The sequence below is a fragment of the Anopheles coluzzii genome, chromosome 2, assembly GCF_943734685.1.
Source record: "Anopheles coluzzii chromosome 2, AcolN3, whole genome shotgun sequence".
Classification (NCBI taxonomy): domain Eukaryota; kingdom Metazoa; phylum Arthropoda; class Insecta; order Diptera; family Culicidae; genus Anopheles; species Anopheles coluzzii.
This window is the reverse complement of record NC_064670.1, coordinates 56,080,712-56,099,061: the sequence shown is the minus strand read 5'-3', so window position 1 is coordinate 56,099,061 and position 18,350 is coordinate 56,080,712. Positions and strand designations below refer to the sequence as shown.

The window sequence follows — 18,350 nt, the reverse complement described above, 5'->3', positions numbered from 1 at the left end:
CTCGCAACATGGAATCTTAATCAATGCAAGGACCAGTATGGGTTTGGGAGCAGTTCCAGTATCGGAAGGTACATGTTACAGGATCTGCATGGGATCAGGATCAGTTCCAGGACCGTTATGAGTGCTGTGTAAGTTCTGGTGTTGGCTCGGGATCAATGCCAGGGCCGGTACGGTTTTTTGAGTAATATCAGTACCGGCATAGGGTCAGAATGTATTCCAGACCAGGTATGGTGTCAGGATCATTTAAAGCACTGTTCTTTAAAGCAGCATCCAACCTTTTTGGGGTCATGGACCACTTGACGTTTAAAATACATTTGTCGCGGCCCACATCTATTGAGAGCATACATTTTATTCACATAGTTCAAAGTTTTTAATCAAAAATATGTTTAAAACTTATTCTAGACGTGCCTGTACAAATTTTAATCTTAATTATCGGAAAAAATTAACGATATGTATAGTAATAAGCTTTTCTTTTAAAAAATCAGTTTTTGTGGAACACTTCTGTTAACGCCACGGATCACAGCTTGGAGACCACTGAGTTAAAGGACGGGTAAGGGGTGGTGCGGAATGAAATGAATTTCTCTTAACACATTCCTTGGAATAAAAAAATCTTGTTAACCTTGCTTTAATAAATAACAATAAAAGGCAACAATACACGAAAATTGAAACCGATCAATTTTGTATTCCTTTGTGAGATTTATATAATTTTTGACTCTCTCTCTCTCTCTCTTTTTTTGTGAAATAAACTTTACCCGCTACTTTTAAAAAAATATATGACGTTGTTCTGTAGGTAACAATTCGTATTACGATACGTATGTTATGGGTTTTTTTAATGTTCATAAGTACAACGCTTACAGTACAATACTCTTTATTGAATCAGTATAATCTCTCTTACACAAATTTAACAGATATATTCAATTGACCATAGAGAGAGATACTGTAATGAAAAATGTACACAACAGATAAATGTACACTTAACATTGAATAGATAAATGTACACTAGTTCACGTAAAGCTCTTATTCTCATTGAAAGAGCCCGCTTTGCACCAATTCCCACCGCAATTGAAACTTCTCCCTTCAATGACCCTGTTTGGACACCACAACTTTGTGTAGGATTTATTTTCTGCTTCAACAGACAGCGAAACAACTGCAAAACTCTTCATTCAAATCAACTACAAGTCACTTTGGGACACTTGCCATCCTACCTCAAAGCTACTTCAAATCGTCAAACAACCTAGCCTCGGGGGAAGCTTGCTCCCCCTGCCAGACGGACGGAGAGATGGCACTAGGGCAGCAGAAGAAATGCGTCAAAACAAAAGCAAAACTTTCTTCAAATGACTCTGGCATGATACTTTCGGCGGACTGCTTTCTATATTTGTAGTGCATTGGTTTAGGCGCATCTTTCCCGGTCTTTCTCTTGTACCTTTTTACATCTTTGTTTTGAAAGAAACCCAAAAAATAAAAGTCTGATAAAAGTCACCAAGCGGCAGTTAAAAAAACAACAACAGACACCTTTTCCTTTCTGCATGAACCCACGTCATTTTTTTTTTTGTTTTTACTCGATGTTGCTTCTTTCTGTCGTGTCCTTTCTGCTCGAGTATCGTCAGCCATAGTATGGTGAAGAATAAAACGAAAATAATACCTCCGACGAATGGCACGAAACACACGCGACAATGACTTGGAAGGCCAAGAAGCAAAGTTCAGAAAATTAATTTAAAGTTCAAATAGCTTACGTGCCCAAAGTTTGGGAGCACGTTATAAATTTGATTAGGTTCCATTTCCCGCCAATCCAACCAGCTAGATAAGTGCTGAGTAGCTTTCGTGGGCACATAGGTTGCCTCGTGTTTCGGGGATGTTTGTTTGTTGTTTGCTGTTTTGTTTTGATTAGGGCTTTTTTTCGTATCTGTGTGTTCGTATCAGAACAGAATACGGTTTGTTTGTTTGTTTGTTCGTTCGTACTGTTGTGTTATGTTACACCGCTGCCAAAGCAATGTAAGGCCAATTGATCGAACAAAAAATGTATTCCTCATATCCTTATTTTGGCGACACAAAAACATCCCAAATCAGGAGAGATTCCTTGCAACAACAGATTAATGTCACTGGCGCCGCAAAATTGTCCGCCCGAGCGACTTTACAGGGTGCTTTGCAAAGTGTTGTTTTAAATTCCCATTCCACCGAGGTAAGTCGTTTGAAGTGTGTGAACTAATTTGGAAGTTTTCTTTAGAAAAAGGGACTATCCACATCACACGATGTGGCGTGTTTGGCAGTGGTTGGCAGGGCACGATTCAATGAGAGTACAACTTTTATTTCGAACTGCAAAAGACAAACTGTTTGCTGACTTTTAATGTAGCGAGAATGGTCCGTAAATGATGATCCGTATCCTATTGTGATCTGAAACGCTTATGGGGCATGAAATTTCACTTAAACAAGCAGTTAGTAAATTGGAACAGTGAATGAATTTGAAAAAGGATAAGCGGGTCATAAAAGCTCAACATAGAATAAATTGGTATACAATATTTTTAATAATGGAATATTGGGTGAAATTTATTTTAAAATAGGTAGTTCAAATAAAACAACTAACTAACGCATATACTCAATACTTCAACAAATTCAACAACTAGAGGCATTGCAGGGTTTTCTAAGTCATTTTCGATTTTTTTTGTTTTTCAATAAACATTGTTTTTCTCCGCGTACTAGAAGGTATTCCACATCAAACTGATGTTTCATTTTCATCATAATAATTTTTAATTTCTTCAGCATGTTTTTCAACCCTTCAGCTTCACCAACGGGTGATCGGATCGCATTCAAAACCCCGGTGAAAACACGATAAAATCAGTCCGTTGAAGTGTTGATAATCATGCTGAAGAAATTAAAAATTATTACAGGGTTTCAAATCATTTTTGAATAAAAACATTATTACAGGATTTTCTACGTCAGTTTCAAATGTAAACATTGTTGTTCCACATCGACATTTCATTTCTATCACAATAATTTTTATTTTCTACAGCATGATTTTCAACACGACTCAAGCTGGATTGAGTTTGACAGATCTTTGTTATGTTTTGAAAATCAAGTGTTGAAACTGAAATTTCATGTTGAAACAAATAAACCATTTGATAACTGTTGGAAAACATCTTGGATGCGGCGAAGAACAATATTTACATTCGAAACTGACTTGGAAAACCCTGTAATGTGCACATAATTATTCACCACATCCAAGTTGTTTCGATGGTGACTCTTCAGCATGATTTTCAACACGTCACAAGCTGGATTGATTTTGACAGTTCGTTGTGATGAGTTGAAAATCAAGTGTAAAAACTGAAAGTTCATTGTGAAGTAAATACAGCTGTTGACAGGTGTTGCAAAACATCTTTGAGGCGGTGAATTATTATGTCTACATTAGAAAGTGATTTGTAAAACTCTGTATGATGGAAATGAAATATCAGAATATCATTTTGGTGGAATATCATTTTGCACGCGCTGAATAATAATGTTTACAACTGAAACTGACTTGGAAAACCATGTAACATTTTTTTACATTCGAAACTGACTTGGAATCCCCATGTAATTATAGCAAACAACCAACAGTCTGGGAACCTCTCACAATAATTAGCGTGTTTATGCTACCACTTTGCAAACACAAACTTTCATCAACAATTACCACAAAACAACCCGATATTGTCGCTTCGCAACACTCGAGGCGAATTTGCTTCGCCGTGGTAATTGAATTATGTCACACAATCAGATACCTTCTAACACAAAGATGTGAAGATTTTGTTCAGATGTTCTACCCTTTCCTTTATTCGCTATCTACTATTAGCTCATTTCCTATTTAATACTCGATCGTCTAACGAACCGTGTCGCATTGAATTCGCGTATGCAGTACCTTTCTCTTATGACGACGCAAAGTCGCTAAAAGCCGTCTGAAAGAGAACGATGCAAAAGAAGGATAACAAGAGTGGGGGAAAAACAGTAGCAGCACAGAACCCCACAAAGCGAACAAGCAAACAACACTCGGATTTTATAACGAGAAGCAAAAACCGCGAATAAGCCAATAACAGCTGCAAAACAACAACACAACTAAACTAAGACTCCGACCGCATACGTATTGCTTGTTGTCTGAAACAAGGAGCTCGGTGTCCCGAATGCTATGACCTGCATTTTGCTCAAACAATCTCAACAAATACACACAAGCCACCGAGATGCGTTGCTGTATGTATGCATGTATGTGCCGGAGAGACTGGCAGCCAAAAACTAGTCCCGACGCCAGTTTCTTTTCTGCGGTTTTGCCATAAAACTTTTCTTCTGCTTTAGGGGCACGCTGTACACTAACCCACACCATGAATGCCATGTTTCCTTTAAGGGATTTCCACGCTGTCTGCTAACCCTTCCTCGGCGGGGAGATTGGGATTGTTTTTTTTTTCTTTCTTTCGCTCTACCCTTCATCCTCGTGTCTAAGCACGTATAACGGCACCACGCTCGATAGCTGCAAAAGAACTCAGATTGAACCCGGCTGCATTCGAACTCATGAGCCACACAAACACATATTCCAAACCGGCATTTGCTTGTGAGCACCGCCAGCCCAACAGCCGCCCCTACCAAGACTGCCGGGTGTAAAACAATAGGGGAGGATCCATTTCGTTCTCGATTGTCGTGATCTGAATCACATACGACTTGCCAGAAGGAATTATAAGTGCACGTGCACGAAACCAGGATAAGGGATCTTTTGCACGTCTTTTATACATACACACAAACACATACGCGTACGCATACGCTAGTAAACATACAAAATAGCTAATGGCAAAGGGTGTTCGGTATACTGCATGGAAAGTAAACGAAAATGTGGCAATGATGGCAAATGAAAGATATTCCAGTGTTTTCTTATTCATTTCATTTGCTTGACTTACGAGTTATCTGCCATCGTTCCCTTCTAAACAACATCGTTACCATGGTACCAAGGTACAAGCTGCTGATGACGCACAGGCGCTGGATTTTATGTTGCTTTGATGTTTTCTCTTCATTTTCATAGTTCTTGGAAATAATTTTAATAGTATAAAAGAAACTCTTCAAACAAATAAAATATTCTACAACAAAACAAATCTATTTCATCATTTACTTTACATAAGTGATGATAAGAATAATTTTGTTGATGGCTGGTGAAAGTATATCATAGCATCCTTCACCCACATACACACTGTGCAACCCAGTGAAATAATACGATTTTTCAACCATTCACCGGTTCACCCTGAAGCATAGTATTTCAAAATAAAACATTCTCTTTCAACGATACGCACGCTAGATACACGAAGTGAATGTATATTGACGGGCTTTTTAAGCTTTAACTTATAACTTTTAAATTAAGCTTTTAAAGATGATTAAGTCTATGGTTATACAATTATCAATTCCATTTATTTACATTAAAATGGGGTACAGATAACATTTTACGACTTAGATATAAATCTATTTTATTACCGTGGAATTTCGATATAAACTACGATATTCTGCTTGCTGCTGCATTGCTTCATAGCTTTTGAACAGTCGTAAACTTTAAAGTTTTTCATTAAAAGTGTAGTATGTGTTTGATTGCAATTGATCCTAAATCAACACCTAGAGCGAATATTCGATTGCCATCATCATCATCATCATCGCCGTTAAAACTATTATAGTTGCAATTTTGGCACATTTAATTAATGTGTAAATGGGTACCGCCCTTCTATTGCTCCTGTGCCATTTTGATGTGGGCCGGTTTCATATGAACTACAGGCATCTGAACAAGCTCTACCAAACTGCTTCCATTTGTTCCTCACAGACTGCAGCATAGTGCTTCGCTGTAGGAAGGACAAAGTACAGGCTACGCTTATGACAACAATGTGAGCATAGCTCCTGCATAGTACAGGTATTGCGACAGCATTCCGGAGCGGGGCTGATGGAGCGCACAAAACCAAAACCAGTCTTTGCATTAGTCGGAAATTGCCAACGCCTCCAATAAATAACCTGCTTACATGCCCCACATGCCATTGCGGTACAATTGCACTCTAGATCCTGTCCAGTGCGCCATCGAACGCCGTACTTATAATCATGTACCTGTCTCTAGATTGGGGATGGCCTCCCAACCCCGGCCCTCTTCAAAAGTCCCAATGGACAGCTCTGTGGTGGTGGTAACAGGATGGATAATTTCCATTCTAAACGGCCCCAAGTGGTCGACCGTACAACTCTCCGCTTCGTTTTCCTTCCAGTTCGCTAGCGTTATGCACTGCACCGCTGCAATCCCTTGCCAGTTCCATAGCACGTCTTGTCGCCCCAGTGCTCAGCAAACTCTCACATATTGCCTCAAAAGCGATTGTAATTTTCAGTAACCAGTTTCACCCGATCTCCTCCGACTGCTATAGTCGTCCACGGTGGTTGAGCGGTGATCATGAAGCATTGCATGGTTAGAAATCTTCCTCTCTCTTACACATGCACACACTCGCACTAGTGCACACTTCGGCATGCCTGCTTTCATATAAAGCCCATTTAAACATAATTAGAACTATTCCGATGATGAGCAATAAATTGTACTTGTTAACTTTAATTAAATGAAGCTATTATCCACCCGCTCCCGTGCCGTACTGACCTGCACTGTGCACTTGTCAATGCACTTGTGCACACACTCCTCTACCACGACCGCTAACAGGGTGTAAGAACATGTGTCGTCGGCAAGTCACGTGCGACCGGAACGCTGTACATGTCCGTCAAAAGTGTACTGTTCTTCTTTGTTTTGCCCATGAATAGTCATTTGAGTTATTACCGCCAGCCTGTGCTCTATTGCTTACTATGTGAAGAGATGTTTCGAATGGCATGAATAGCGTTGCCATTATGGTAAGACAGTTGTTTGGGGCATACTTCCAGCGTGATGTGCAACATATTATTGACATGTTGTGCAATAACCATGCATCGGATGCAATTAAAAAACCACTGCTTTGGCAGATACCAACAGGTGTTTCCTTCTGAGGACACAAAAGCAGTGTGATGAGAATGAGGATTTATTACGAATTTTAGAACAACTCTTGTGAACTCCGAATAAGTTGTCGGTTGCTGTTGTTACACTTTGAGGACTCAGTTTTCTACTTTAAAACAAACGCACCTGGCCAGCAGGTCCTAAGCCCCAGAGTCCCAAAACCGATGGATGAAGTGAGTAATAGATTTAATTATCGTTAACACTGCTTCGCGCTCAAGTTAGCTCTCTGTGCGCCATTGACCATAACGTAACCCTCCTGTGCTATGTTCTGTCGATCCTTTGGGGTAGGTCTTTCGATCGACCTCGAGCTGTCGGGGTAGTTTGTTGTTTCATTATCCCTCCCATCAGGCACACCAGATCTGGTGTCGGTATTGTGTTTACACACAAACACACACACACACACACACACACACGATTTCCTGCATGTGAAGCTGGTACAACACCGCTATCTCTACGGAACCATCAGCCGTATGCACTTGTTGCTGCACTTCATTGTGCAGGGTGTTTGTCTTCAGACGTCGCCCACCCTCGTTTACCCTCACCTGTGTCTCTTTCGGTGTGTAGTTGGTCGGTTGTTAGTTATTGAAAATGAATTGGATTAACGCTTGGCTGAGCAGGATTATAAATCACTTCCGGTTTGTTGAGCAGCGAAAAACACTACATTTTCCGCTGGTGTCTTAGTGGCGCGTCCTGAAAGAGGGCCCGGTGCTTTGCTACACTTCATTCCGACCGACTCCACTTGCATTCGGCTGAGTGCGGACGAATCAAGAAGCAAACACCGTTTACATGCTGTGTTCTGCTTTTGGATTAAGCCCTAGCACTGCAGCAGCGTCTGCCGGGGTAGGATGCATCACACCCAGCCACGGCAGCGAGTGCAGCTGCAGTGCCGGCAGTGGTAGTTTTAATTAAATTTTAGTAATCGTTCTGTGGCGATGGATGAAACAACATCATCGCTTTCTCCATTTTCTCTATTATTCTCTCGTCGCTCTTCGATGTGATAAACAAGTTCCGATTAGCTCTCAGTGCTTTTGGTTTACTAATTTCTGGGAACATAAAAGCACACCGTACCCTGTACTAGGATAATCGAGTGCTGCGTGGTAACGAAGGGCAGTTTGTTCACACAAAAATGTGTTGTTTGAGAAGAATGCCGTACAATAGAGAAAACAATACTTTGTGTTTGTTTTCTTAAGCAGAAACTTCTCATGCAAGAAACAAGTTGTCAGAGTTTGTCTATAGCTCGTACCAATTTATGGAGTATCAAAAGCGTTAGGAGTTATTATGCTTTGTTGAACTGAAAATATTGACTTTCGTAATGATGATTCACCTCAAAATCAGTTGTTGCTATCGAATACTCGAAAAATCCTGCAAATTAAATTAAATGTAGTGCATTAACTTTATGAACACTTTTTCTTTTAAATAGAATATCATAATTTATAATCGATGAATTTTGGAAGATTTATTTTAAAACCGTTTTTGCCTAACAAAAACCAGCATACCAGTCTTACGATCATGCTCAATCAATTTAAAATTACACAATACAATTGCTGAGCAAACGACAAATTATTAAAAACTTTTAAAAAACATTTCATGCTTTCATGGCGATTTAAATCGATACCGACAAATTTGACCTTGGGTCTACACTAGCTCTCTTATACTAGAAGCATCTTTCCTGTTACCTCCATGGCAATTTCTCATTTTATGTCGATTTCCGGCATCTCCGCTTCACCGTTCAACTCGTTTCCGTTTGCTTTTGCTCAAAACCCAAGAATAAATAATGTTCGATTTCTTGAGAAATATACCGCTTAGCGTCGCTCCTGTAGAAATGTTGTGTCTGACGCAAAGAACAAGGGATTTGTCTCGCAATGTATCGAACTTCGGGGAGTGTTGCCACGGAACACCACTTCAAAATGTCGAAAAAATGTTCTGTGCTCGCAAGTGTAGAAAAAAAAGAGCCTTGTTCGTAAGTCAAACGTGGCGCCACATCCGGAACGGATCCCGCTCTGTGCACCACCCACAAACCTACCTAACAGTGACACTGAGGTTTAACACTTAGTTTTGTCTTTGATTTTCGGTCCTTGCTTCGACAGACGACAGTGCAAGACTGCAGTGTGGCCTTCTACTTCCACCTACTTGGTGCTGTCGGGTTTACGAGGATCTGTTGATTGATAGTGATCATTATGCTTTTTAATAGCAGATAGACGAAAACTTCTCATCCTTTACCTATTTGTTATTATTTTTGTTTCCGTTTACTCCTTTATATTCGCATGTTTTTCTTTCTGCAAGTCCTGGGACACGTGTTGGTTTTTTTTTTTGCCTTCAGGGGTGAAATTTCGCTTTCGAGTTTTTTTTTATCTGACCCAAGCTCTTCGCAAGCTTCGACCAAACGGCCATCGTTGAACCGACGAACAAACTTTCCCTTGTGCAAGAAACTTTTCCCCATTTTCAATCCTCTCTTTCGAGCGATGCGCTGATTGCACAGCGATGACGACAACGCAGCTTGGGTAAGAAGTGGTATCGGTGGTTATGGTTACTTCACGCTATAGAGGCGCGATAAAAAAGTACGGAATCTGTAGCATGGACATAAAAAATAACGGTCAATTAAATTTAATTAAAGATGCTTTGGCTCCGGAAGATTAACTTGATTTTATGGGTTTAATATTAACTTAGGATGGTGAGGATCATTTTTGGCAAGAATGTACACCCCGCACGAAGAAGGGGGGCTGGCATTTGGTAACCGCTTAGGCTGTGTATTCACGCTGTTCTAAACAACACTAGTGCAGCGTAATTAAGCTTTGTTGTTTTATTGGTTACGATGTAGCTTCGTAAGTCTACAAACAATTGTGTAGCTGTACTTAGCAGCGGTGTACATGTTTCCTACATGGGAAAACCTGCCAAATCGATTGATGCCCAACGAAAATGACTACAGTAAACTTATTCTGGTAAAGTAAGTTTTAAGAGAAGACGTGTAGTACGAATACTCCAGACATTTTTTGTGATTGATAAAAATACCTCAAATATTCAAATATTCATGTATTTAAGAGTAAGATGATACAAATTATTCCAGACGCTCATAAGTTTACCTTTTTATGCAGGTTTTTATGTTTTACAGGGTTTTCCAAGTCAGTTTCGAATGTAAACATTTGTCTTCACCACATCCAAGATGTTTTTCAACAGCTGTCAATTGGTTTATTTGTTTCAAAATAAAATTTGAGTTGCAACACATGATTTACAACACATCACAAAGAAGTGTCAGAATCAATCCAGCTTGAGTCGTGTTGAAAATCATGCTATAGAAATTAAAAGTTATTATAATGGATATGAAATGTCAGATCCACGTGGAACAGCTTTCGCATACGATGAATAACAATGTTTACATTCGAAAGTGGCTTGGAAACCCCTGTATATCGATAAGTTATCGAGAACATTAACATGTTCAATCGGAATTATGGTATTCAACTATCTGGACCGAATGTGAAATAATCTACATCTGAGTTTGTGCGTATGTGATGCATGTATATTGAAGTAACAAACAGCATCATTGTTTATAATGATGTATAAAAAATGAGTTACATGGTAACATGTTAAAAGTGTTTTTTTTTACTTTGTGATAGAAGTTGATTTGACGTTCCTATCATATTCGTCAAGCATCGAACTTTCTGATGTGTGGACTAGTGCGATATGGATCTGGATCTAGAATCTTTGTAATAATTTCGATGTCACACATTTAAATCTCCACTCATTTGGAACAAGCAATTAAAAAATAAATGCAATATGTTTTTTTTTACTTTTTTACAAACCATAAATTGAAGACGTGAAACAATAGATGGATTACATTATAATGGGACCTAGTATAAAGATAATTTGACTTAATTATTTGGATTTTTTTTCTGTATACTTAAAGGGAATATATGTTGAGGTATACTGGAAGAGTTTGTTACACTGAAAATGATCGAGCTATGATTGCGTTCATATGTGGTTCTACTTTGTGCCTTAATGCGTTGCTTATTGACCATCCTGCGTATATTCGTGAAAATAGCAGAAATTCATATTTCCCTCATAACACGTGGCGTGTATCGGTGCGATTTACACAGAAAATTTCACGACGATCTGCTCAAATATAACTACAATTCCGACAACATGAGAAAGGAACAGGCAATATGTATTTACCTTCCACTTAGCAGAGCCAAGGGCTTTCAGCTATAATAATCGCACAGCGATCTGTTGGGTAATGTGGGGCGCCACTCACAAACCATCAGCCTAGGAATTGTCCCGGGGCATGATGTTTTGCTGTAAACGAGCAGACAAGTAGCTCGCCAAAGTTACCATCATTTAACAAGATTCAGCAAGTTTAGCATAAAATTATGGTACTAATCTCAGAGGATTTATGGCGATTTGTTGAAATACTATAGCCATTCCTAACAGTAGCCACAAACGAAAGGTTTCCCCCTCGCCCCTACTTTCCTTTTGGTCGTGAGCCATTGTGAGTGGCGCTTCGGAGTTGATAAAAACATCTAGCGGAAAATTGCATCCCTTCCGCAATGTATCACCCCGTTCCGATTCCACTTCCATTTCAGTATCACTTGCCTTGCCGAGGGAGGGTTAAAACTATTTGCAGGCGGGAACGAACACTAAATTTATTACCAAAGGAATGTGGTAAATGTGGTCGAACAAGGTGTTTGGAAAGGCAAGGGTGTTTGGAAATTGGGTAATCTAAAGAGCGAATTCTCTGTTTCACCCGCAAAATGAGACCTTGATGGCGTGCTAATAAAGGCAACGGCGAATTATAGTGTATATGAGCAATTAATTTTGAGGAGAAAATGAAGAAAGTTACGATATCAAATCGGATGTTTATGCGTGTATATGTAGTGCAAATGTGCTTAACAACTTAACGACTTAATTATATCGTGTGTTAACAATACAAAATTAGATGTATTCGTTGTTTTGATAGAATCATATATTCAACATATTTTTGTTTTGAATTTATAAAACATTTCATTTAAATATTTTTTATTGCTTCATGTTAAATCCTTATCGTGGTTCAATTATGATTCGATGTGGTCCTGTATCTAATGTATGGTACTTAATGTCACTTTCATCCATATCATTCGCAGTTACATCCCCCAACTGTGCCGCCACACTGACAAGATGCAGAAAATCTCACCGGCAACATCTTTGGGTTACCACTATAGCAATGTTTGTGATATTGGCTGTAATACACTCCTACCGGCCGAGCTCGCTGCTCCGATAGCTTTCACCGATTTCACCATTGTACTACAACAGAGTCCAGTCAGCAACATCATGAGCGAATGTGTCAGAGTGAAGAATTAAACTGGTAGCGAATGAGAGGATAAGGATCTAAAAATGTCCGCCGGGAACGCTTAACATGTGTAGCATTTTCTGGCCAGTTTGCATACCCTGCAAGCGTTCAAATCTGTAGATTGCGTACACGAAGTAACCAACTTGACAGATCGCTCGCACTCGGCCATAAACGGGGTATAATCGTTGAACCACCATGAGATGCATCGTACTCATTGTAGGGATTGAACGTGTAGAGTCAACTTTATCCCGGTAACATAAGTAAGTGTATCTCGACACATACTTCTCCTAACGGATGCTAGAAAGCAGCTGGCCAAAACAGTGGCAGGAGAAAGCAATCGTTGAAATAACTGACATAAAACAAAGAAATGGTCGTCTTGCAATGTAGTGCAGAAACCGTAAAATAGTGTGAATGTAAATGTTGTGCAGGCAGAAGAAATAGAATTTAAACAGAATGCTGCAAACTGATGTTAAAAAATAACGTCAAATAGAAGCAGCCGGCCGCAAGTGTAACTATGTTGACTGAATAACACGTGTGAATTGTTTTTATGGTCAGAGGAAAACATTGATGGGTAGAAAATTAATTAACAAAAATCTAGCAAAACTAACAGTGGAAACAGTGGAAAGCAGGATTGTTGACAGGTAAATTGATGCTAGCATTACGATAACCTTTCGTACGACATTTACAAAGCAACCGCAGTAGCAGCAGCAGTAGCAACAGTATCGGAGTCAATGGGTACTAATAGACGTGTCAACAGGCAGCCAAAACAAAACATAACTACCGGTATGCATGGAGGACTTACTTGTTGTTAGAAATATTATTTTAAACAACGATAGGACGCAATTTTTACACCCAACAATGGTAAATACGAGGTGCGACAGCAGTTGTGAATGATGTAATAGGCGCCTGCAATCTGTTGTGATTTTTTTTGCAAATTCTTAATGAAAACCCACGTGTAGTGAAGCAAAACTGTAAGCCGAGTGAGAAAAATTGTTACAAAACGTAAGCAAACTGGGAGTGGTCGTATTGCTGATGTGAAGGAGATTCCTTCTTGATCCATAACGAAACACGTATCCAACGTATCCCCTTACCGCCCGAATGTGAAACGATTCGCTCGCACCTCAAACGAAGCTCTTTTTCCAGTTCGCATAACAAAAACAAAAACTTGTATAATTAGATTACGAACGTGTGCACCGAACGCTGGTACATGAGTACACAAGTAGTGCGGTACACAGAAGGTAAAAAAAACTTCATTAAAACAAAACATTGACGTAGGGTAATGTTGCGAGTAAGCTGAGCCCAATAGCAGGAGCTAAACAAACTTGAAAATAAAAAAAAATACAGTTTTTTTTTTGGGCTACGGGCAATCGGTTTTTAAGCGCTACTGTTACACGTGCAGGCGCGCATGGAAGGCTAGGTCCAGGGGAATTAGGGAAACTTGTGGTTGAATAAAGATGGTGTAAGGAACGATGTACACTCTTAAGCTACACACAAGCTAGAATGGGCACGTACGTATTGATAAGCCGTCTTACACTTACCACCTCACCACACGCACATGCAAGTCAACGTTGAAAAACTATCGTTCATAGGTGACACACACCACATCAAGGCAAACGCAAGGATAATAGCCACTGCACGAAGGTAATTAAGAAGCAAAGAAAGCCGAGACATTGTCAGTTGCTGTTAAGCGCTGCTAAACGATATCAATGAGGCGAAGAAGGATGGCAATGGGAAAGAAACCGTACAGCAATACTCTTCTCCGGAACGGTCGGAAACCGTTCATCGTACGTCACTTAATTATCAACGCACGAGTGACACATGGCAATCGTTCAGCTAGATTCAGAGGTTAGCATCAGCAATACCAGACAAAGGATGTCTTCTCAGTAAATCGGAAAAGGAGCATGGACAGCTGAAACCTTTCTCTGCAGCAGTAGTCTGAGACATTGGGCAAGAATACTAAGAAATGTAAGGAAATTTGATGCAATTGATTGTTTAAGCTGAGTCAATGGACATTTTCATAGTCTTCAATGCAATATTTCCAACATGTAGTGCTATACTTATAGTTAAAACACATTTTATTACTGTTTATATTGAAATTAACATCTCATTTGTATCGTTACTGGACTCTGAAGAGGTCGTATAAAACAATTTATATTCAAAACTCCAAATACATTTCATTATTACTTACATTTATAAGTATACGGACGTTGCTGTACGTAGCCCTTTTCCTGTTTTTTTTTTTTATTTTCATTCTAATTGAGTCGCTTCAAGGGTAGACGCGTTAGCGTCTTGCAAAGGCCGGACATGGTTTGATTGGCAACGTTACCCTCAGCAGTTTAGGCTGACTAATCAGCTTCGTGGTCAACATAAGTCCAGAAAGCCTATATAAGATCGGCATGACAGCGTTTGATAATCACGTCAAGTATAATATGTAAATAATTTTCAACGGTTGATAAAACTATACAGTTCTTTTTCTATTTTTATTTCATTTCATTACTTCATTTATTTCTATTTTTCATACTGATTTTAATAAAGATTCATCGTTTTAAGTGTTGGAATGTAACGACGATAAGTAGCAGTTAGATTGATTAATTTTTATTTTGGGGACAAAATGTAAGGTTATATCTTGTTCTGTTTTATTTATTTCAATATTCAATATTATGATTAGTATTATTATTATTATTATTATTATTTTTATTATTATTATTATTATTATTATTTTTATTATTATTATTATTATTATTATTATTATTATTATTATTATTATTATTATTATTATTATTATTATTATTATTATTATTATTATCATTATCATTATCATTATTATTATTATTATTATTATTATTATTATTATTATTATTATTATTATTATTATTATTATTATTATTATTATTATTATTATTATTATTATTATTTTTATTATTTTTATTATTATTATTATTATTATTATTATTATTATTATTATTATTATTATTATTATTATTATTATTATTATTATTATTATTATTATTATTATTATTATTATTATTATTATTATTATTATTATTATTATTATTATTATTATTATTATTATTATTATTATTATTATATCTTTATATTTATTTTATTATATTTTTATTACTATTTTTACTTTTACTATTATTTTATTTGTTAAAATTATCAGAGCTGCCCAGTTCTATTGCTTGAAATATACAAAAAGAATAATAAAAACTGGCATAAATGACATCACTTGCTACTTTTATATAATTTTATACTTATATTTTGCCAATTCTGCCAATATCATAAATAGCAGATCTCGAGATAAGAAAGGAGGAAATATAGAAAATGGAAAAAAGATAAACAAACTGAGAAAGAGAGAGGAAAACAAACCATACAGAAAAGTTACAGCAAAGTTGAAGAAAATCGTATCTAGAAAAACGTACGTAACATGTAAACAAACCAAGCATTAAGAAAAACTGTCATAACTCATTCGTGCAAGAACTGTGAATCCTTTCTTAGCTAAGGTTCTCGTGGTATTAACAAACTAACACAAACAAAAACAAAAAAATATATATATACACAACAGAAAACCCAACCAAGGAAGCTGAACAAAGATGATGGCTGCAAAATAAAAGTGTTTATGATTTTGAATTGGAGTGATTTGGCGCTGAATGGAGCACAGGTGACGGTGTAGGGTGTGCAAGCGAACAAAAGCCCACCCTAAAAAGGGTCACCAAAGAAATTCGAAAGAAGAATAATGGCTCGCAGCTGAGTGGGGAAAAATAATGCCACATTTTGAGCATGGGCCACAACACAACGCATGATAACGCGCGGTGATGTTTCGGAAAATATTCTTTTCTTGCTTGTTGTTGGCAAACGATTGGAAAGTGTAAAACTTTTTCCCTGTTTCCGCTAAACTCCCGCTCTTAACGTACCGTGGCACGATGGACATATTGCTGTAGCCGTAAATCTGTAAATCATTCCCCAAAATATACGCAAACGAAGCGCTGGTTAGGAGCGCGACATCGAGCAGCGTGAAGAGGGCGAAGGTCTGAAAGTATCATGATACCACCCTCCCACTCCAACGCTTGAATCTAATGCTTCAGCATTCAGCTGTGCTTCAACCTGGCTGGAACGCCTGTTGACCGGAACTGAACCGCGGAAGGATCCGTACTGAATGAAACACGGTAAAGAATAGACCCACGCAAAACAAAATCGGCTTGTACAAAGTTTTCCTCCCACCGCAGCTTTTCGTGCGTAAACGCGTATGATGACAAACGGTTTGCCAGGTTCGGTTGTTAGCGGAAGGGTTGTTCCAGAGAAGTTGGTTTCAACTCGTCGAAATATTCATGTTGTTTTTTTTTTACTATCTAGTATATAAAACATAAAACATTTTTGGAACCAACACTTTTGTTTAATGCCACAACAGCTTTTGCAACGGTATTGTAGAATGAAAATATAACTTCTCCAGGCGTGGACGAAGCGAAACGAGAAATACCTCACTATTTTGGATATTGTATTCTTGTTTGATAGACTTTCTTTACGCCATGTATTAATTTTTAACTATTTTTTATAAAAATAATTGCAAGACCTTGATTATATTGTAATTATTTTGAAGTTTTTCATTTTCTAACACAAATAATACTTGAATATGGAGCGTACATATTGTGTATAAGTAGTTTTTAAATATTCTTCACTAAATTCGCCATTTGACAAACAGTAAATGGTCATGGTCAATCAAAATATTGCAATTTAGCGAGTTTCTGACTTTATTTTAAAAAGTACATAGAAAAAAAAGATTTCAATCCATATGAAATAGGTTCATAAAGGATAAAATTATTGTGATTGCTTGTTACCCTTTATGTTCTACTATTCCCACTTGCACACACACACACACATATATACACAATAGTTATCACCCCTTAACCCCTGCCCCTATGCATATGACCGTTTAAGGAGAAGAATCTTCCATCGTCGAAATTGTTCGAAGGAATCGCTTCTGGGTCAAAAGTCGTTACGCTTAAGTTGGCGGATTTGTTTAGGACTTTCATTTGCACAAAGCTTTCCGTGCCGCCTTACGTACTTTGACCTTTCCAAAGAGGCAATAAATTTACCCTTGGTACCCAATGGCACGGTGAGTAGATTGACTTCAGCCACGGCGCTGTAGCAAGAGGTATGCAAAAATCTGAAAAGGACTTGTGCACAAACATCCCACGCGAAAACAACCCTTTCAAACAACTAGCCTTCCTAACGATGGCAAAAACGAGGGCTATTTAAATGTTGCAGACAGCGTAAGAAATGATTGTCGCGGAATGGTAAACATCGGGATTTGATTTGGAAGCAACAATAGCTAATCGTCTCGAGAGCAAGTCAACCGATGTACTCTCCTCGTAGGTTTCGCACGTTCCCTGGTATGGTGTTTGTCCTACTGGTCCGGAGGGAAATATCACACATTTTACGGAATCCCGATACGAAACAAGCACGTTACAAGGCGCAATAGCAAACACAGCAAACGATTATAAATGTATATAAGCGGGTTTGCACGCTACCTGTGACGACGAGCAGTAAGTATTTCGATGAGTATTTCTCGCATCTCCAACGAACAATGCAATGATCTGGCTTGAGAGTTTGTCGAACGGATTTGGCAGACGGAATTACTGTTGGTAACATGTCGGTGTTTTGTATTCGACTGTGAAATGTTTCCATGTACAAGGAAAGTAGCTCGAAACCATATAAAATGCAAGCAATAAAAACCAAATAAGATTGTTTCGCTCTTAATGCAATGAAGGCAGCAAGTAACAACTGTAGTAAAGTGGTTCATCAGTCAGAGCCATTCACCTCTTAGCGATTGGGAAAAGGTCAAGCTTCCATTTCAAACACTGCGACCACTTGTTTTTAACACACGAACGAAGTAATAAGATTGATTTTGAGGTGATCAATATTTGAGATGATCACTAAAACTTACACGGATGGCTTTGTTTTCTTTAGTCCTGTTTATTCAGAGCATTTAGGGTGCATATAGGATGTCATTCCCCACTAACAAGTTCATGAACGGGG

The 18,350-nt window shown here is 38.2% G+C and overlaps 1 protein-coding gene across 1 annotated transcript in view; it reads left to right on the top strand.

Annotated features, from left to right (window-relative positions):
- The window catches only part of LOC120949711 (uncharacterized), a 115,144-nt gene extending 100,169 nt beyond the window's left edge, over nucleotides 1–14,975 (top strand). Inside the window, exon 8 of the mRNA XM_040367177.2 lies at nucleotides 12,109–14,975. Within this exon, the coding sequence (XP_040223111.2) occupies nucleotides 12,109–12,245 (137 nt within the window). The 3' untranslated portion in view covers nucleotides 12,246–14,975. The remainder of the gene's footprint in view (nucleotides 1–12,108) is intronic.
- Nucleotides 14,976–18,350: the final 3,375 nt, after the last annotated feature.